General features: G+C 40.7%; 1 protein-coding gene and 1 pseudogene across 2 annotated transcripts; both read left to right on the top strand.

Moving 5' to 3' along the window:
* The first annotated feature begins 3,515 nt into the window (after window positions 1-3,515).
* LOC148703439 (uncharacterized) lies at window positions 3,516-12,465 on the top strand. Of its 2 annotated transcripts, none has more exons than XM_089930706.1 (2): window positions 3,516-4,154; window positions 9,687-12,465. In XM_089930706.1, exon 2 carries the CDS (start codon window positions 9,739-9,741, stop codon window positions 10,228-10,230), a length of 492 nt encoding a protein of 163 aa, XP_089786832.1. In that variant the 5' UTR covers window positions 3,516-4,154; window positions 9,687-9,738; the 3' UTR covers window positions 10,231-12,465. The 2 variants fall into 2 exon arrangements, with proteins under 2 accessions (XP_089786832.1, XP_089786831.1); XM_089930705.1 differs by lacking the exon at window positions 3,516-4,154 and having other exon boundaries at window positions 6,363-10,261; window positions 10,637-12,465.
* Window positions 12,466-17,451: 4,986 nt separating this feature from the next.
* LOC103701538 (pentatricopeptide repeat-containing protein DOT4, chloroplastic pseudogene) lies at window positions 17,452-19,086 on the top strand (annotated as a pseudogene).
* Window positions 19,087-21,470: the final 2,384 nt, after the last annotated feature.

Raw genomic sequence — 21,470 nt, 5'->3', positions numbered from 1 at the left:
CGACGCTTCCCGAGGTCGAGGGAGTGGTTCTCTACGTTCGACCCTCGGGGCATCCCGACCTTAGTCGGGGGATCGTTCGTCAAGTCGGCGGGTCTGGGCACGCTCTACCGACCTGCGACGCTTCCCGAGGTCGAGGGAGTCTGGTTCTCTACGGTCGACCCTCGGGGCATCCCGACCTTAGTCGGGGGATCGTTCGTCAGGTCGGCGGGTCTGGGCACGCTCTACCGACCTGCGACGCTTCCCGAGGTCGAGGGAGTCTGGTTCTCTACGGTCGACCCTCGGGGCATCCCGACCTTAGTCGGAGGATCGTTCGTCAGGTCGGCGGGTCTGGGCACGCTCTACCGACTTGCGACGCTTCCCGAGGTCGAGGGAGTCTGGTTCTCTACGGTCGACCCTCGGGGCATCCCGACCTTAGTCGGGGGATCGTTTGTCAGGTCGGCGGGTCTGGGCGCGCTCTACCGACCTGCGACGCTTCCCGAGGTCGAGGGAGTCTGGTTCTCTACGGTCGACCCTCGGGGCATTCCGACCTTAGTCGGGGGATCTCTCGTCGGGTCGGCGGGTCTGGGCACGCTCTACCGACCTGCGACGCTTCCCGAGGTCGAGGGAGTCTGGTTCTCTACGGTCGACCCTCGGGGCATCCCGACCTTAGTCGGGGGATCTCTCGTCGGGTCGGCAGGTCTGGGCACGCTCTACCGACCTGCGACGCTTCCCGAGGTCGAGGGAGTCTGGTGCTGGAAATTGGACTCGGGGGATCCCTTCCTCTAGCGCCAACTGTTGCTGGAAATTGGACTCGGGGGCAGTCTTCGGTCGAGGAGAGGGAGCGGCGGTGAGTTCTCACGGCGGGGCGGCGGTCCGTCGGCGAGCGGCGTCCTCCGTCTGGGGCGGTCGGAGAGAAGGGGCGGTAGGTCCTCGTGGCGAAGCGGCGATCCGTCAGTTGGCGGCGTCCTCCGTCCGGGTGCCTGCACACGAACCGGTGGCCGGATTTTCCGGCGCCGGCCCTCCGACGCTCAAGTCAGGGAGAGGGCAAATAGTGTAGAAAGGGAGATAAATAATGTCTGTAGAGTGTATCAATCTTCCAACCCCCTCCTGAGAGGCCAAGGCTCCCTTTTATAGGCGGGGGTCGGTTTACCTGCGATGTAACAGGGCGAGGCCGTAGTACGGCTCGGCATGTTGTTCAGGTCGGCGCATGGTCAGGCGAATCATTGCTCTGATGTCGGCGGTGAGGGCGTCGTATATCCCGAACTAGCACGCTGTCAGACGAATTATTGCATTGGTGTCGGAGGTATGGCCGAGATCGGAGACTTATCATAGTTGACTAGACTCTGCTGGGCTGATTTGCCGTGGAGAGCTGAGAGTCCGTAGATGACAGGAGCCATGCGCATTTATGGTGGAGTAAGCCGGAGATCCGCATTTATTGTGGAGTAAGCCGGAGATCCGCATTTATTGTGGAGTAAGCCGGAGATCCGCATTTATTGTGGAGTAAGCCGGAGGGCTACAGCGGCCATACGCAATAAATGTCAGAGGGGCGCCAGGGTATGGTCCTCGGCCGGACCTCAGAAGTGCACGGCCGTGGTAGGTGGTTGACAAGAGTAGACCTCGAACATCAGAGTTTTCCTTAGGTCGGAGGTCTCGAGGTTGGTTGTCTTGAGGTCGAGCGTTCCGAGGTCGGACGCCGACTTCGGTCGTCCGGGGTCGGAAGTTGTACGGCTTCTTTGGGGCATTTATGTCATTTGGGAAAAAATCTTATTCCCCCCAACATAAAGTACCATTGCAATACTATGGCTCAAAACATTACAACCAAAATCTAATGCAGCAGTGCAGCCTAAAGATTTATCATATTTTGAAAATGAATTAGATATTCATCGCTTCATCTAGTAATTCTTTGGATGACAAATTGTTGTAAGAATATTAACTTACAAAGGGTCTTCCTTGAGACTCCGCAATATGTGATTTCTACACACATGCCTGGAATGCAAGGAACAACATGGCTAAAGATGTAACATAATTTATCATGAGGGACAAATATATGCATATTCCTCTGTTTTATTTTTAAGTAGCACTAAGCAAAAGAGAAAAAAATAAATGTCCTCCTCTTCTCAATTTTCATTGATAATCTTTACTCCTCTTGCATCATATTCAATTTCTTCTCCTCCATCCCTTCCTTCCACCTGAACTTACTCTTTCATTGCTGATTTCAGTTAAGTACTGCCCAACCATTCCTCACCCTTTTCTTTCTTTCTTTCTTTCTTTTTATTTTGGTTCTGAGAAAAAAGGAGTGCAGACTCTCTCATATTATAATCATCCAAGTCTATATTTTTGAGGATGCACCACCCAGGAATCAAACTTGGAACCTCTTGTTGCTACGTAGAGGAATGTGACCATTGGGCAAGCCCCAATGCATACTCCACCCTCTTCCATCCTTTTAGCATTCATATTAATGGTTCTAGAGTTCATAAAGCACTATGCCTCATAAATCTTATTGTACATACATGATCTGCCCCTTAAAATAACAGGATGAGCTTAAGGATGACCCTTTGTTTAGCATGACCAGCTTGAGTTAGGTTTATCCCATTTTGCAGTTGTAGTTCTACTCTTGTATATGCTTCTCGTTATGATATTTACATTATATATTGATTTGCAGGCTCCTATTACAAATCAATGCCGTTCTACTGCTACTGATAAACTATGTGTAATGGCCCAAGAGACGGAATAACGTGTGTTGTAAACATAAATGCATGATGTTCGCATCTCTCTCTCTCTCTCTCTCTCCCTCTCTCTCTCCACAGAGGGAGAGAGAGAGGGAGAGAGAGAGAGAGAGCAATTCTCATATTCTTCTACGAAGCATGGAGAGCTAAAAAATATCATTAATTTTATGGTTTTGTTTTTGTGGTGAAAACGGCAATTCATATTGCTCTAACGTTAGTATATCCTGCCAAGTCAGAAGCAAGTAAAAAGTATAATGAGAGCGGGAGCTCTATTGTGGACGTCCATAGGAACTCTCCGGAATGCCGTGCAATATAGGAGGTGACCCAATCTGCTGCCCTGTTTGTTTTCCAAAAAACATGTGCACAACCAGCCTGTATGTCTTACGAATAAGTAGATGACCATCTCTATATCTGTCCGCACCCCATATCCACTCGATCACCATAGATGAGTCCCCTTCGATGTGCATCCGCTCGACACCGAGCACTCGCCTCGCATATGATATACCCTCCTAGGCAGCCCGAAGCTCTACAATTTTATGATCTTTAGGGAAACATATGACCATACATGACTTTGTATATGTGTGCAAACATAACACGTTGACATTGTAGAGTAAAAGCGAAGAACAGATTTTTTTTTTTTTTTAAATTTTAAAAAACTAACAGTTAGCTACTAAAGCCTAATTCTACTTGAACATTTTTTACTAACTCGTCACTAAAAAATAAAAACAACCGCAAAGAATAATGGTTAGCATCCCAGCTGAACTTTGATTCAAAGGACCTCCACTTAGACATGTAGCCCTTCACGAACTAGATTGGGGCTAATGGTAGTTTGATGTCAGCGTGCCGCCATTTTGGATCAAATGATGATTCCCTCCTCCTCACCCTAATCTCTTTCTGCAATCCAACCCACAAACCTATCTGCAAAGCATCGACTTGTCAATCTCCAGTGCAGTGTTTTTAGCAAAAAAAATCTCCAGTGCAGTGGAATAAAAACAGCCTCCCCAGTGTGTGGACTTTGGACTCTGGACTCTGGAGTCCTCTCCGATGATGCATGAGTTCTAGGCCTCCCGAGCTCTCTTCCCTCAGTGTCCCTCTCCCCTCTCCTCTCCTCCGGATTTTTCGCCTCCCGAGCTCTCTTCTTTGCCTGTCCCTCTTCCCCTCTCCTCCGGACCTCCGCCTCCGCCCTCTCCTCCCCCTTGCCGACTACTTCCGCCTCCCCGTCGACGGCGACCGCGGCGGCGCGGTCCGGTGCTTCTCGACCCGGCCTACGACGTCGTCTCTTAACGATCCTTCGCCGAACTGGAGAAACCGGCCGCCCAAGGAGACCATCCTTCTCGACGGGTGCGACTTCGAGCACTGGCTCATCGTCATCGAGCCCCCCGATCCCAGTCTCACCCGGGACGAGATCATCGACGGCTACATCAAGACCCTCGCTCAGGTCCTCGGAAGGTCAGGGTTCTCCCTTCTCCGCCTCCCTTTCCCTCGCGCTTCTCTGTATGCTTAATTTCTCTGCTTCTATTTTTTCTTCCTTAGGGAAAAAACCCTTTCTCTCTATTTTTGCGCATTATATACAAAGTCTTGGTTCATTGATTTAGCAAAATGCAAAATAGGCTTGAATGTCTATAGGGCAGTATACTTTCGACTACATAATTATACCATCTTAATTTAAAGGAAAACATTGTAGTCAAAGGTAGATCAAAGCTAGTCGTTTATGTTGGAATGCGAGTATCTTGCTCAATTGACCTCGAGTTAATTTTTCTTCTTTATGTGTCCAAAATATGTGGCCAAATTATGATTTCTTTATTTTTCCCTAGGAATACAGCAACTGCATAACAAAGTATGGAAGGATAAATTGTCTAGCTTTTAGTGCTGTTCTGGGGCTTTTAGCACCCCTTGAAGTGCTTAAAATTCCTGGCAATCACTGGTTGTCAGAAGTTGATTATTTATTTTGCTGCCCATGGATTTTGGTTGTTGGAAGGATGAAAATTCAAAGCTATTAGCTAGTTGATAGATGCCATATTGGTCTATAAGTTTATAAAAATAGGCCTTTTTGATGCATGATTAAGTTGTATGAATCATTTGATTTGATCATATTTTCTGTTGCATAAGAATTAAGGATATGAAAGTGAGTGTATGCGAAAGACCAATTGTTTAGAGTTTTTTATAAATAAAATAGTATTATGTAATTAAAGCAATTATTATCAGGAAAGGATTGCTTTGTGGGTTTTATTTGCTTACATTTAAATAGGATTATTTTGTAAGAAAGTTGTTCAGCTATTAAGGATAAAAGGTGACTGCTGAGTAGAATTGGAGCAATATATACTGTTTTTGTCATCAAGTCATCCCCCCATCCAGCCGTGAAGTGCTAATGATAACAAAGTAAATAATAGCAGACCCTTCTTTTCTCTTCTATTAAAATGTTCTTGTGATCACAATACACGGAACTAATCTTCTAGGAATTTCTCTTATTATAAACATATAAGAAATCACTCCCTTGCACATACTTCAGATTTGTCATTAGACTGATGTCTCAACACACAGTGGCATCAATCCCGGAGACTAATATTTTTCGAGTTGCATGCATCTATTGATTTGATATTTGTTAATGCTACTCTTGTTGTTGATCATAGATAGGGTTTAATATATATCAGATAAATGTCCAGTAGTGCCAGTGGTTAGTGTGTGTTTTTTTTGAAGAAAACAAAATTTTGACAGAGATGGTTTAAATATGTACACCATAAGGAAGCTACAAAGTCTGGAAAACTAGTTCAGAGAATGGGGACTGAAGATTCTGGATGTAACAAAGTTCAATTGTTTTGTAGGTGTTGCTTAGATCAAACAGGAAATTCTTACACTTGGGAAGTTATATATCACCCATCAGATGCAGTAATTCAGATAGTAACTCTTGAGCTATATAATTGGATTGGGGTGGAAAACAATATACAGGACATGATCAGGTCATCAGATTACGGGCTTCTTTTGCCTCCATTGTTCATCTCTAACATAAATTGATGGTCATCAGATTACAGTATTCTTTTCCAGCACTGATCTTGCTGCACGACGGCCAAAACTCTCATAGGCAGATGGTTGCCAATCTCTGGTCCTCTCCCTGTCAGATACCTGCAGAGGCATGTCATTAAACATATTTTACTCATCAGATTTTAAATTCCGACGACCATTCTTGTGATCAATTTGGATTATTGTAGGCTATTTAAATTTTTTTTGTCACATAGTAGTGAAAATAGTATTTTAATGAAAATAATATTTTAATGAATCTTGAGTACAAAAGTTTGATTAGTAATTTTGCATCTCAAAAAGCTAGGCGAATTATGTTTAAATAAATTTTAAAAGTATTTTACACTTATTAAAAAAAATTTATCATTAAAAAAAAAGGCCTCTCTTAATGAGTTCGCCTTAGGCCCTCAAATGCATTAGGCCGCCGCCGTCTTTACGTGGTTTTAAGCTTGGTGGTGGATGAGTTTCTTAAGTCATTACTTTTGGGATGCCATTTTGGATTGTTTCTGTGTTTCTTAAATGTTCGGTAAGGGAGTCCATGGACGACAATACGTGTATTAGATATGCATATATGCATATATATATATATATATATATATATATATATATATATATATATATATATATATATATATATATATATTCTCATGCATGCATGTCTGCAAATGTTTTAAGAAAGTTTTCTGTTGTTATACTTTTTACAAATCATAGTTGTATACACCAATAGATGAAGCGTATAAAATGTTTACAAAGGATGAAGCTAATAAATGAAGTCGTTGACCTGACATAAGCTATATAGTTTATAGATTCAAGTCACTACTTGATGTAGATTGTATTCAAATTTGGTTTAGTTTAGTTATTTTATTTCTTGGTTTTATTTTTTGAGCTAATATGCCATTTAAGTGAGTCTTAGAAGTCTTATGTTCAGGTCTTCTTGGAGAAGGTTGGGAATTTTAATTTGCTAGGAATTTTCATACTTAATTCTAGGCTTAATGTTATTGGTGGTTTCTGAATCTTATCTTGAACTGGCATCTTTTTTATGAATTGAAGAGATTCTGGTGGCTTTTATGTGGGGTACCCTAGAGATGCCTCTTGCTATTTTCAGAATGTGTAGAAGTATTTTTCTTTCTTTTCTTATTACTTTCACAAGGAAGAAGTATGGAAGTGCTTTGGTCAATTATAGAGTTGTTTTTACAAAGTCTCCGTAAGAATTTATCTACAAAATGAGGAGGATGGTCTAAATGTTCCCCCGGGGTTGAGCATTTCACATATGCTTCTTTCTTCCCACCTATTTTTTCTATTATATCTTTATTCCTTCTATTCTTTATTTCACATAGCCTTCGACCAACCAATCAATGCCCGTCATGTGGCTGACTCTAGGGTATGTGGAAAGTCCTTTCAATTTCAAACTTCCCCTTTGCTGGTGACACCTCGGCCACAATCGTGAACAATTTTCATAACTGCATGACGAACGAGTGTGATACGCAGGCATTATGACCTTCAAGACATGCAATCGGTTACCAAAAATGTCCAATCCCCACGTCCGAATTTCTTGGCGACGGATGCTGGCCTTTGCCTACATAAACCACTCTCGGGGATCCTCTAGGTAAGTGCTCTCAAGCCTTCTTATGCCCTTTTGCTGCCACTTGGTCGCTCTCGCAATTCTACTATTCCTTGAGAGTCCATTTGACTTAAGTGATGTAGGGTCCCCTGCCGAATACTTTCCGGCAAGAGAACTTTCTTGTCTTTGTTATTTTAAGTTGGATTAGGCATTTGAGCGAAGGTTCGAGCATGATCTCTTCCAAACTCCATCTCGAGAGCGACTAACATTGGAGGCATCGCCATCCGAGCATAGCGGCCACCACATCACCGCCTCGGAGACACATCACAATCTTTAGCTGACCTTTGCGATCGGAACAATTGATCTTCCAAGCACTCTAATAACTCAGCCAACTTGGTGCCTTGGTTGGACCAATTTTCAGCGGTAACGGCATATAAAATATCTTGCAACTGGAGGGGGCTGATTGAACTGAATCCCAAACAAAAACATCCAAGTGGCTAGCCACATATGAAGCTATCCAATCCGCAACCCTATTTGCCTCATTTATAATATGGGTAGCTTTGAACGACCATAGGGTGGAGATGATCCTTCTTAAGTCCTCCAAAGTAGGTACAATTCTTCTTTTTTTTAATATAGTTTGAACCATGGTCTGCCGTACCGGCCGGTAAGTACCGATACGGCCGGTACGTATCTATCCGGCCTGGGACCGGTACTGGATCAGCGTGAAATCCAGTACCGGTAGCTTATCGTTGGAGAAACGGTATGAGACCGGTACGGATCGGTACAGACCGGTACGGGATCGGTATGGGACCTGTACGTACCGGTCCGGATCGCCACCGGTACGCCGATCGGTACTAGTACGGCGGACCTTGCTTTGAACCATTTGTTTTGGATCAACGGTCCAATAACTTATATATTATATAATTTTTTTCAAATATATGAATATAAATATCAAAAAAGTTGCGTACTACATGGATATGATGTGTTGAGTGGCACACCTGAACTGAGTAGTAGGTTGGGATTAGCTGACCGGAACCCTTCCCCCTTACCCTGATTGATGTTGGGTCAGTTTTGGGTTTGAAATTGCCACCCCTTGCTAACGACGTTAGGGCATGTCCTTGATGTCGGTGTGATTTCGTGAATTCGAAGCTGGAGTGTGGACGTTGAAAAGGAAAAAAAAAAAGAAAACGAGAAGACTCATCTGTCTTCATCCCAAAAAATAGAGGTAAGAAGCAATCCTTCGGGGCTCGCTTTATTTTGACAATCGTCAGTGCTCTTTTTGGTAATCTTTCTCTCCCATATTCGATCTCTTTTTGGTCTCCAATTTGATTTGCAGTTGGTTCGTTTTGCTCTCTGATGAAGCTATTTTTCCAAAGGATTTTGAGTTTTATGGCGATTCATACATCAGATTTGTAGCTGCTAAATGATGGGTTGTTCCTGGATTTTGCTATCTAGATGCAAAAATGGGTGGCTGATTGATGTTTTTAGGATCTGTTCCGGATATTGAATTCCTCTGGTCTAGATTTTGGGTTTCTTTGCTTCTCTTTCTTTGGGTATTGTTTTGTTGTTTACTTTGGAAGAATCTTTAGTTCATGTCCGTTATTACATCAGATTTTCAGTAGCTACTGGATACCCAAATTTTAGAGTTTAGCGGTTTAGGTGCTGGATGGTTGGTTGGATCGATGTTTTTAGGTTTTAGTCTTTTTTATTTTTGTTATTTTATGGATTATGTGATGGTTGATATAATCTATGTGAATGTTGAGATTTTTGTGGTTGTGGCACTGGACTCCTAACCAGTAAAAGATGTTCGAGGGTTCTAGATTTTTTGTGGTTGTTTGACAAGCAGCTTTAGATTTTGCTGAGAAATAATTATGAATCTATATTTTAAGTTCTTCTGTGGATCCAGATTGAATCTTTAGAGTATCTTTTGCTACTATAGAAGTATCTATTTGGTGAAAACATAAAATATTCAAACTTGAGCCCATTTGCTTTTTTAGTGAGATCTGTAATGAGAAGGATAGAACCTCTGGGAACTCTTCTAGAGGAACGAGGGAAAGCCCTTTTGATTTTTGACAAAAGGAAGAAACCTCTTCGTACATTCTGTCTATTGTTTTTGGGACTGAGGATCTTTCTATGGACCAATAGCGCCAGATAGTGATGCCGGCAATTTTTACAAGATAATTTGAATTGAATTGGTTCATTTTGTTTTCTTGTTCTTCTTTTATTTACATGGTTGTTCATAAACTGTCATTGGCCATGTTTACAACTTTGGCTCTAGGTCCTACTTCCTCTAGCTTTATTCTATTGTTTCTTTACTTAAAGATTATCACTACCTGACCTTTTAAATTGAAGATAGGGAGGAGAAAAGTACAATCTTGTGAACCGTTGCTTTTGGGTTGATGTAGGTTCATGTTGTTTGGACACTTTGGTTTGATTTAAGAAGGCTTGCAGAGTAGTATGAAGCTAAAAGTGGTATGTAGGAAAGTGTATGATTATATTCGCTACGATCTGAAGGAAATTGCTTTCCCTTCTTCTTTGCCTGATCCCCCGCATATCAAAAAACGACAGAAACTGACATGGATAGAGCGGTGGTATGTTTTGAAGGAAGCATCTAGGCTTTATGCAGCTAGTTGGGTGCGGGATATAGGGCCTGACCTCAGACCGAACGACTATAAAAAGGATTCAGGGGATGATAGCAAACCTCATGAGGAGAAGGCTGCATCTAAAGAAAGAGAACCCTCAACGTTGGAGGATCTTGCGGTTGCAGCAAGAGGCGGAATGGAGACCCTAAGGCCTGCACTGCAGCGTGTGTATATGACACGTGCCTCTGCGTACAGGGATGCACTTAAGAGCTTTATAGAAGGTTATCAAGAAGGGATAAAACAAGTCATGGAAGGGAAAGATGCTAAGCCTCAACTGCAAGATGATGAACCAAAGAAATCAGTATGATCTTTCTTAATGACAGGAAAGAGGAACTTTTGTAAGTTGTTCTCTATGCCATGTTATTGACCAATTTGCAGTAATTTTTCAAAAGTCACTAAAATAAAATAGCATCTAATGATATAAACTCAAGTGCAAAAAATTCTTTCTGTAGTTGGGTCTGGGCTCTAGCATAGTTTAAACATTGATTGCCCCCCCTCCACCCCCTCTCTGGCCTTCCATGTTGTTGGATGATAAGGCGAGGACTGTGGTCCTTTTCTTTCTGATTTAATTGGCTTTGTGACTGTATTTACACGGTGCTTTTTCTTTTTGGTGTTTGAGTGTCTAACTGAGCCTTCCATTCACTGGATTTAGCATGCTTCTACTTTTAGGACTTCTTAAATTAGTCCTTTTTTACCCTTTGGATTTCTTACAGTGCTACATGAGGTTTATATATCATGCTCGGCACTAGTTAGTGCAGCCATTAAATTTTGGTGATTTGATGCTCAGACGACCACCGGCACAAGTTGTATCTGGTAAGAAATGTTTGATGGATTTTTGAATTCTGCACTGCAGTTTAGAGTTACTGCAAGTTTGGTTTGGAGTTTTTGTATTTTTTTGTTGCAAGTACCTACATCAATTTGTATTAGTTGTAGTGGCATGACATGGAAATTACAATCACCTGCATCCTAGAGTCTTAAACATGTAGAAAAAATTTCTGTTTCTTCTATATGCAGAAATATGCAGGATTTTTTTAAAAAAAATTGGCAACATCTGTTACCACCTGCATGACAGGGAAATCGCAATCACCCGCCTCCAAGTCTCAAAACCATGTGTAAAGAAAAACATGTTTCTTGCATATGTCATTTCTTTTGAAATATGCAGGAAATCTTTTCAATGATCACATCTAGTATCAAGCAGTGCATAGTGATAAAATGGGTCATAGGGGAGATGAGTTTGATAAAACATACAAGAGGTAGCCAAAGATTGGATCCAATAGCTGAGATTCTTTTGGTAGGAGACTGCTCGCCAGGTAAATGTATTTTGTGGATTTGCAGTGCTATATGATAATCTTCCCAAAAGAAATTTCGGGACTTTTTTGTCGCTCTGCATCTCGTGTGCATTTGTGTAGGGTTCAGCATTTACTTGAACCTCTGAAATAGTTTTTTGGAGTGAGTACACTGCACAGCACAAACGTATCCCAAGTCAAGATGTTGGAAATTAATTAGCAGCTGTCTGTCATTAGAAAAATCTCAAATACAAGGTTAGACTATTTGCAGATAGTGGCTTAGTTACTACGATAATATTCTAGCTTCAGTTTTTTTTTTCCTCGTTTTGTTATTTTTTAATTTTTTTTATATCAGATACTGATTTTATGGTCGGTAGCTACCTTATGTACTCCCCAGAAGACGGTAAGCTCTTTATAGAGTGACTCAGGTAGCAGTGAAAGGGGTGATAAGTTGCCACCAAGGTGGTAGCTTGGTGGTAAAGGGCTTGGACTCCACCTGAGTTGTCCGGATTTGAAACGCGCGGGCGTCGATTAAATTAGGGGACCGCATGCCTCATATCTGGATGGTTTTGTGTGGATATGCTTTTTTTCTATCGGTACTGAGGTGGCGCTGGGGTGACGTACTTATACGTGGTTGGGGAGGGCACGCGGAAACTTGCGACCCGCATCGAACATTCTTTGGTAGAAGAGGGGCCCAGTGGAAGCTGCTATGCGGGTGGGGTTCTGCCCCTCCCTCCTTCCTATTTTTCTACCAAAAAAAAGAAAAGAAAAAGAAAGGGGTGATAAGTTTCTGACTCGACTAATTTTAAAGGTGGTGCTATTATTTCTTTAAAAAGAACCGAAAAAGGAAAAATTTGACAAAGTAGAGACGTGTGGATCTACGATAGTCTGGTTTAATTTTACCGGTCTATTACAATTCAAAAAGGAAGGGTGCAAATGGCTGTCAGTTTGCAGTGATCCATTGCGATCCAATTAATGCGCTGCTTTTGATCCCCATCTTCAGGCCAAAATACTTGACGTGGTAGATGTTTCTTATGGATGAGAGAATGACTTCAATCACTTTCTGCTTCAGCACTTTCCTGGTTTTATGTGGCTATTGCGGACAGATACTGCTTAGAACCCTTGAATGTTGTTAGAGGAATGCGTTGACAAAAATGCAAGCAATATTAAATGTGGAATTTTAGCTGGTACAAACCATTGAAAAGATGATAAAACATTTTTGAAGCTGAATATTTGAAGGCCACAGTTTATTAGCAGGTGCATTTGATGGATGACTGTGATTGCAATATATTTGTTGAATGCATTCTTTCCTTTAGCTCCTATACTTTTGCTCGGTCATCGAGTTGAGTTCATAGAGTGAATGTACAGAAAAAGGATCGTATTTGAGGAAATGGCATTAACAAGCTCCACAGCAGCATTCAAGAAAACTGAAGGCCTTACAGCGGCGGGAGTTCAATTTGTCCCCACCCTCCGCCCTCTCTGTTTTGGGTATCGATAAAATAATCTGGCTGAGAATTAAGAGTGCAGCAACAAAGCTTGAAGAGATTTTTTTAAGTCAAATAATTCGGAAACATACCATAACTATGTTGCATGGTCATGGTTAGAATTCACTAACAAGTTCTACCGTGAGCGCCAGTCTGTCTTTGAATATAATACTCAATTGTTAGGTTCTTGAGCTTCTTCACCTAAAAGCTTTGATCCATCCTGCTGAATTAATACAATTGACTTGTGAAATATCCCAGTGATCACACCTCTCAATTTGACCACGTCGGAGTTTAAGACTTTTGGAGGCGGATGAACCCCAAGTATTTGGCCATTGTTACTTTTCATCTCTCTCGGGGAAAATAAATAAATAAACATAGATCTCGTTTTGGTCACATTCATGCTGCGTTAGCAAGTATTTGAAAAATTTATGCGTTGTCTTTATTTGGATCAGGTCTAGTTTGACTCTGGTAATCTATATCTCATCCATTGCCTTGGTTCTGAATGATCTGACTGTGCCCTTTTTGGTTTTTATGATGCCTCTAGATTAGATCCTGACTGCCAAACAGTATCTTTGATCTGCGGGGTCCACCATCATTTGTCTTTTCTTTCTAAACAGCCAAGCGCTGCCATCTTCTCGGCACCAGAATACTTGAGATTTTACCAAGCAAACATAGCCTTGAAAATGATGCTTAAATAAATCTACATATTTACATATTCATGCACTCATCTCACCCAGATTTGGTTGCGTATCCAGTTCTCTTTTCCGCACCTAAATACATGACTGACTTTGCAAGGATATGAACCAAAACAACATCGAAACCACCCTGAAAAAAAAGAAAAAAAAAAAATCATACTACTGTTGAAACTCTTAAACACAATGAAAACCGAAAATTGTATTCCTTGCTTTCCAAGAATCTGCTTGTAAACCAGGGCAGGATCCAACCTTCTGAACGCCAATTTGCGCAAAAGCCTACAAATATCTGTTTTACTCTTCAGATTGTCATCTGAAAAGCAAAAATTTAACAGCCTAAAGTCGGCAATATCATTGGGGGGACGCCAGGATGAAAGGGCAGTGCAATGCTTTATCTTTTTAGTTAATTCTTTCAATCATTACCGTGGGTGGAGGAATCATATCCCGAAGAAGATGCCAGCGGTTTCACCACAAATGGATGCTCTAATAGTTGATCAGCAGAAGGCCGTTCTTCTGGGTTAACCTTCACACATTGACTGATAAAATTACGGGCATCTCTTGACAGTAGTTGGGGATAGGAGGGTGTTAGCCTTGGCCAATGCTGAAGAAAGCTTGAGTCTGCAAATTAGAGAGAATGAACAATTAGTAAGAACATCGTAGGGCATTGAGGTAGGTAGCATCTCCTTTCAACAATTATAAAACCATTGTTTGCAGCTTGCAACATGAAACAGAAGTAAATATATCTTCAGACTTTCAAATTTTGACTTCAGAGGAAAAGGCGAGCATAGAAGTTGCATGATAGGCATGGAAAACTAATAAGATGGAGAAATCTAAAGAAGCTGCAATATCTACTTCAGCTGCGTTAACTACTAGAAGCACGTTCTATGACAACAAGGCTCAAAAGCAAAAGTTATTATGATCTTCTGCTATTTACTTTTAGGAGATAATGTTTTGTTCTTCCGTATCTCTATAGGATGGGTAAGATATTTTCATCAATAAGAATTGGATTCATCATCTCAAACTCCCGTGTTTTATAAAATAGCACGAAATTTTCATCAATGAGAATTAGATTTATCTTCTAAAATTCTTGTATATTTCTGGTATAGGAGATGGCCATTTGGCCGATCAAGGTCTGCCGAGCTCGACAAACATAACCATTGTCAAGGGGTCCGGCTAGTTCAATAATGAAGAAAATTCTACATTTAGGCTCAACCTACTTGCTATACGTCATAAATAAAGCCTGGTGACATTATTTGATCAAGCAGCCAGCTCGAATAGGTTTCACCTCCAATCCTCTTAGGTTTGACCCAACAAGTTTGTCGATATACAAGTACAGGGACATACCAGACAGATCTAACCAAGTTGTTTTATATGTCAATATTCGTGTTTTTCCATCACTTTATGAGAAATGATCTGTAAAGATATTACCTTAATTACAAACTTTAAATAATATACGAGCTATTATACAAACTTGCTGCTAGAGCTACTTTCCTTCTTGGGATACAGTTTCATAAAGAGTTGTATATGATTCGAACAAAGTATTTTATAACATCTGGGTCACTCTGGATGGACTCATCTTCTCCAAAATTATATCAACGACAAATTATTCTGAATAAAAGATGCGATAATAAGTATATTGTCACTCGAACTACTATCTAGCTTTTCCTAATTGCATTATAAACTACTGACATAAATGTGGAACAAGTTTGAAGAAGTCTTGAGCTTAAAAGTTTAAACATTGAACAATTTTGAGCAAGGGATGAAAAATATACAAACAGCCTGTTGCTTCAAAACTGCCATAAGTTAGTCATTATGCGAAAATTGATATTGAATTTTCAAGGGACCTCACAACCCACATGTATCAGAGAGTGCATATGAGCATCTTTATCTGAAAGCATGTAGAAAAAATTTCTGAATTTTCGAATTTTAATATCTAATCCGGAACAATCTATATGATCCCAAGCACCTTTTTAAACCCACGTAAAGGACCCATGAGCTTGCCCAACTCACCTCCTGGAACATCGGGTCCGGTTGGTTGAGTATTTTAGCCTTCTGAAATTCTTCAGCTTCCGTTTCTCGGAATAAATTAGTCCAACATAAGTGTAGTAGCACTGACCAACTATACATTAAAATAAAATAGATTAAAGTGGAAATATAGAATTATATATGCAAGCATATGAGGATTAGCATGCAAAAAAATTCCCTTTTAGATATCTAATTATTTCTAATATTTGATTGTAATAGTTGGAGAATATGAGTTCAAAATGATCTTGCTCCGCCCTGACCAAACCAAATGCAGTCTTGTATCCGAACCAAATAGTTCCATGAACACTCAATTCCATGCTTTGATATTAAAGGCTGCAACAACCCAATCAACAAATCTTAGTATAAAGTACATGATGGACAAAGTTAAACCTTGCAGCACCTCGATGTCTACTTCCTGTCAGTTATCAAAATTTGAAGGTCAAGAATTTGATGATCCCCATCTCTATCGAAGTATTGTTGGCGCCTTACACTATTTGGGCTTTACCAGACTAGACATCACATTCGCAGTCCACATAGTCAGCAAATATATACATCAACCCCGGATACCTCACTAGTAAGCTGTTAAAAGAATACTAATGTATCTCAAAAACACAATTTTCTATGGTCTCCACTTATCCACTCATTCGGGTCACACTCTGCATGGTTACACCGACGCTAATTGGGCCGGGGACTGTGATGGCAGAAGAAGTGTTGGTGCTTATTGTATTTTCCATGGTGCAAACTTACTAAGTTGGAGCTGCAAACAATAGCAAACAGTTACGAGAAGTAGCGCTGAATTAGGGTACAAATCCCTGTCCAACACTGCTGCCGAGCTTCAATGGTTGCAGTCCATACTTAATGATATTCATTTGCTCTTTCAGGAAACTCTTATATTATGGTGCAACAACATAGGTGCTACCTACCTCTCCTATAATCTAATCTTCCACGCCAGAACGAAGCATATTGAAATTAGTTTCCATACCGTGCGAGAATAGGTGATGAAGAAATAACTAAAAGTGTTATTTTTATCGTCAAAAGATCAGATAGCCGATCTACTCACAAAACCTCTATTGGTAGTGAGATTTACGTATCTTCGAGATAATCTTCATGTGCAAGAACATCCCATTCGATTGTGGGGGTGTGTTGGAACGGAGTCACCAAAAGAGTCCGAGCTTTCTGCGCAAGTGAAGGAGAAGCTCAATCTAAAAAATTCGTAACTGCTCCAACAGCTGTAAATTTGAATTTTAAATTCATTTAAATTTAGACTCACCAGAAGAGGAATTCTTAGCTATCACAGCATCTATCAAATTTGGACTCACAAGAAGTGGAATTTTTAACTGTCATAATAGCTATAAAATACGCTATACTTATATAAATATATAAACATGATGAAAATAAAAATAAAATAAAACAAAAAAAAAACTTGTCCTCACCTCTCATCTTGAATTTTTTCTTGAATTTTTTTAGGGTGGCATACCCTTGTCTAGCTGATCTCCACCAATACGCGAGGAAGAGAAGCGTTAAATAAACTGTTTTCCTTAGGTGTCAATCTTCCCGTCCACTGACTCGAAGGACACAAAATTTGACGAGCTGCTGGATGCCTGGATGCATTCCAAAGCAACAAAGAAAACCAGCATTCCTTCCGTCCATGAACGCAGCCATTCATACCAAGCTGAGACACCCATTCCTCCACCTTCTCCACCAAAACTCCTCCCTCTTATCCACCCACCTCCTCCTCCAACTCCACTCCCACCTCGTCACCACCGGCCTCATCGCCGACCAATCCATCCTCCTCAAGCTCTTCCACCTCTGCGCCTGCAAACCATCTCTTCTTGATCATGCCGCCCTCCTGTTCAACTCCATCGAGCAGCCCGATGCCGCCACTTGGCATGCCATGATTCGCCGCCATGCGTCTGGAGGCAACCCGCGCCGATCCCTTCATCTCCTTAGAAATTTGCAATGGAGTGTGAATGGCAAAATGCCATCCTTTACTCTCGACCTCTTCACCTTTGCGTCGGCCGTAAAAGCTTGCGGTAGGCTGATGGCGATAAGAGAAGGAAAGTCTATTCATTGCCAAGTTCTTAGACGTGGACTGGAATCCAACCTAAATGTCCAGAACACCCTGATCCATTTCTACTCGAGCTCTGCGAACTCGATTGGCAGCGCTTGCAATCTGTTTGATGGAATTTCCTGCCGAACTATAGTTACGATCAACTGCATGCTTTCGGGGCTCTTAAAAAGAAATTTTTTTTGGATGGGGTTGAGCTTATTCAATAAGATGCTGGATGGTTGTCTTGGTGAAGAACTGAGTCCTAATGATGTTACTTTGGTGATTTTGATCGGTGCATGTGCTGAGTATGGAAACCTGAGTATTGGGAGGTCTCTTCATGCCTTTTGCTGCAAATCTTTTGGTTGTTCGATGATTTCAGTGGGTAATGCTCTTATTGATATGTATGCCTCATTTGGGTGCATCAAGGATGCTGAGGATCTGTTTCATGCAATGCCTGAAAGAGATTTGGTTTCTTGGAATAGTTTGATTGCTGGTTATAGGAAAAACGATGATGCTGATAAAGCTATATCCTTGTTCGAAGAAATGAGAAGCCAAGGTGTTGAGGGCGACAGAGTGACTCTAGTTAGCTTGATTTCTGCCTGTGCTCAGAGCAAAAATCTTGAAATGGGGGATTGGATCCATGCCTATCTGAGAAGAAGAGTGAACAATATTCCCGTTCCTGTAGCAACAGCTCTGATCAACATGTACTCTAAATGTCGGAAGATAGAGATTGCTCGAAAAATTTTTGATGAGATGCCCACCAGAAATATTGTCTCTTGGAATTCAATTATTTTGGCTTATGTTGAAAATGGGCTTTCTAATGAAGCCGTGAATCTCTTTGAGAGGATTCAAGTGGAAAAGCTGATCCCGGATGAAGTGACAATGCTAGGTGTAATTTCAGCTTGCCAAAACTTGAAGGCGTTTGACGACGGTGATCGGATTCTTTCTGACATTCAGCAAAATGGTCTTGCTGGGAGCACTGTGCTATGCAATGCTCTTATAGACATGTATGCAAAATTTGGGCGCATGGATAGAGCTGAGAGAATATTTAGTATGATGCCAAAGAGAGATGTTATCTCATGGACTTCTGTGATTGTTGGATATGCCATCAGTGGTAGAGGAAGGGAAGCTCTGGAAGTCTTTCAGCAGATGCGTGATGCAAGGGCTGAACCAAATAGCATCACATTCATAGGAGTTTTATCAGCCTGTGACCATACTGGTTTGGTTGATGATGGTATAAATATGTATAGAATCATGTGCCAAGATTATAGTTTAAAGCCTGAGATCGAGCATTGTGGTTGCATGGTTGATATGTTCGCCCGTGCAGGGTTGCTGGAGGAGGCGGATGATTTTGTAAAGAACATGCCTATTGAACCCAATGCAGTTATTTGGAGGATGCTTATAGGTGCTTGCAGAGTCCATGGGGAAGTTGTTCTTGGAGCAAGTTTAGTTGATAGGCTGATACAGCTGAAGAAGTTTTATGATCCTGAAGATTATGTCATATCTTCCAATACTTTTGCTGAATCAGGAAGATGGGATGATGTGTTGCTAGCAAGAAGGCTGATTGGAGCTCAAGCATTCCTTAGAACGCCAGGAATAAGTTCAGTAACTGGAGTAACAGAATGATTCTAAGAATTGTCTCCTGTTGGATTCGAGCTCTTTTTGTTCTACATATTTTCACTACTAAAATCTTAGACTCCAACTTAACTTGAGAAAGAAGAATATAGTGAGTTAGGAGGTTGTATTTGGAGTATTGAGAGCAGACATTTCTTATTCCTATTATGCAAGGATATGGTGAAATTTGTTCAAATCTGCTACCAGTATGGAGGCACAGTTCTAGTTTTTGCAGCCAGCTGCAGCATTGGATTTGCAGCAAAACTTGACATATCTGCAGTCCAGTAGAGCTCTAAAAATATCCTGGTTGGGCGTCTGATACTTTGTGGCTATCAAGTTGTGATGGCTCTTACGAGAAAGATTGTAGCAGCGTAGGTGAACAGTTTAAGAAAACAGATGCACAAATTGGAGGGGAAATAGCTGTTTGTCCAATGGGGCTGTTCCTGGCAAATGAAAGAAAATATCATGAGATTAACAAGGTAGCAGTTTAATGAGTGAAATCAAATTCCATAGCCTTGGTGATGATAGTGGGGATATAGCTGTACCTTGGTAGCTCTATTATTCTCTTGAAAGAATCCAGACCATTTTGTCTTCCAAAGCTTAGTTAAATGCATTGAAGGAGGAACAATCTGGAATTCTGGACTACATCTCAGTACCTTTGATCAAAGATGTCTCGTAGCAGTTATGACCATTGTGATATTTTGTTGCTAAATGGGCATCTACTACATTCCAAAAAACGGAGAAAAAATAACCTGTATATTCTCTTCTCAGAGAAAATAAGCATAAAATCTGGGTTTTGAAGCCAGATGGATCTTGATATCAAAAAGTCGAAGACTTTGCTTCCAGGGTGTGTCAAAAGACATCTCGATTTGTCTATTGTAAGTAATGAATAATCAAGAAAAAGCATGGGTTTTCTGTCATTATTGTTTGACATCAGCTAGCCTTCTTTATATCCATTTGTAATCCTGAAGTTTTGAGTTTATTACATGTTGATGCTCATTCCATTGAAATGTCTTGTTATATGACATTGTAAAAAAGTGTCGTTAATTTTATCACATATTGGCAATGGTGAATCATAACTATTGGGAAGCATTATTGACGCATCATGTTCTAATTTATCAGATAATTTCAATTAACTCTACACCATATTATTTCTGTATCTGCAAACGATGCATTGGAGCTTAGCAGATCTATCAATTTGATATAAATAAATAGCAGTATATAATGAGATCTTGTGCAAACATTTCTTTTGAGGGATGAGCGACAAATAAGCACTAGATATTAGGCTTAGTTCTGGAATAAGGGCATGGTTATATCTCATACATGATCTGAAGGGGCTGGGAAGAATTATAACTTGCAAACACTGGGTATAGCTACAGCACCTGAAACCAATATTTCTACGACTTTGATATTAACTTTACTTGAGAAGGTTTTACAAATTCTAGACATTAAAATTGTAATGACATCGAATGTTGCGCCTTAAATTAATCAGCATATTACTGGAAAGATTGAATCAAGGCTTCTGGGAGAACATATGTGAACCCTAACATCAAATGGAGACAAACTCTCTGAAAGGGCCAGAAAGAAGATAGTCATAGAGATCTGCCTACAAGTATGTATATTACTGTTAATTTCAATATTTTAAATAAATTTAAAGAGAACCCATGAATACTAGTTCAAGAGGTAAGCAGGGAAGTTCTGGATTTTCCTTGTAATGCTTGAATGATTCATTTGGGCAACCTCGCAAGACTAGCTTAGCCAAATTAACCAAGCTTTTAGTCATTACTCCTAAAATTCTGTGACCTCAATTTTGAACTAGCAGCCTAAGACAGACCCTGCAAGCCTTGCTTAAGGAGCAAGAGGCACCCTCTATAACCCTCTGCTACAAAGAAATACTAGCAAAATGGCTCCACTTTAAGAATCTTGTCTTCAGGAAGAGGGCCACATCATTAAGACTTCCTCATTTCCTTTTAATTTATCCTTTTATTCTGTCACTACTCTTTTTTTGTCTGAAATAACTATTTTGATACTTCCTCTTCTTTTACAAAAAATCACAATCCTGTGGACACCTCTTATTTTTAAAACCTTAAAACAAGAGAATCTATCTTGAGTCCCAGACCTTAGAAAAAGGGAACATAGATCTTTGTATGTAATAATCACTTGCATAATTGCTACAGAACTGCAAAAGACTACTTGGCTAATCGAAGAGAGAGCCGAATACTTATAACAATAGCTGTACAGATATGTACAGATGTACAAAATGCTGAGGGGAAATGTGGTTTACTGAGAGAGACTAGTCAAACTATAGGCTCTTATACCCTCACATGAATATGAAGTAATACCTACTATTTCAGTTATTAGATACAAAAACACTTTAATGCCTCAATTTATTTTTG

This window comes from Phoenix dactylifera, chromosome 5 (genome assembly GCF_051530095.1).
Source record: "Phoenix dactylifera cultivar Ajwa chromosome 5, Ajwa_hap1_PhDact_Kaust_v1.1, whole genome shotgun sequence".
Taxonomy (NCBI): domain Eukaryota; kingdom Viridiplantae; phylum Streptophyta; class Magnoliopsida; order Arecales; family Arecaceae; genus Phoenix; species Phoenix dactylifera.
Note: the sequence above shows the minus strand (reverse complement) of the source record. Positions and strands in the feature narration are given on the sequence as shown.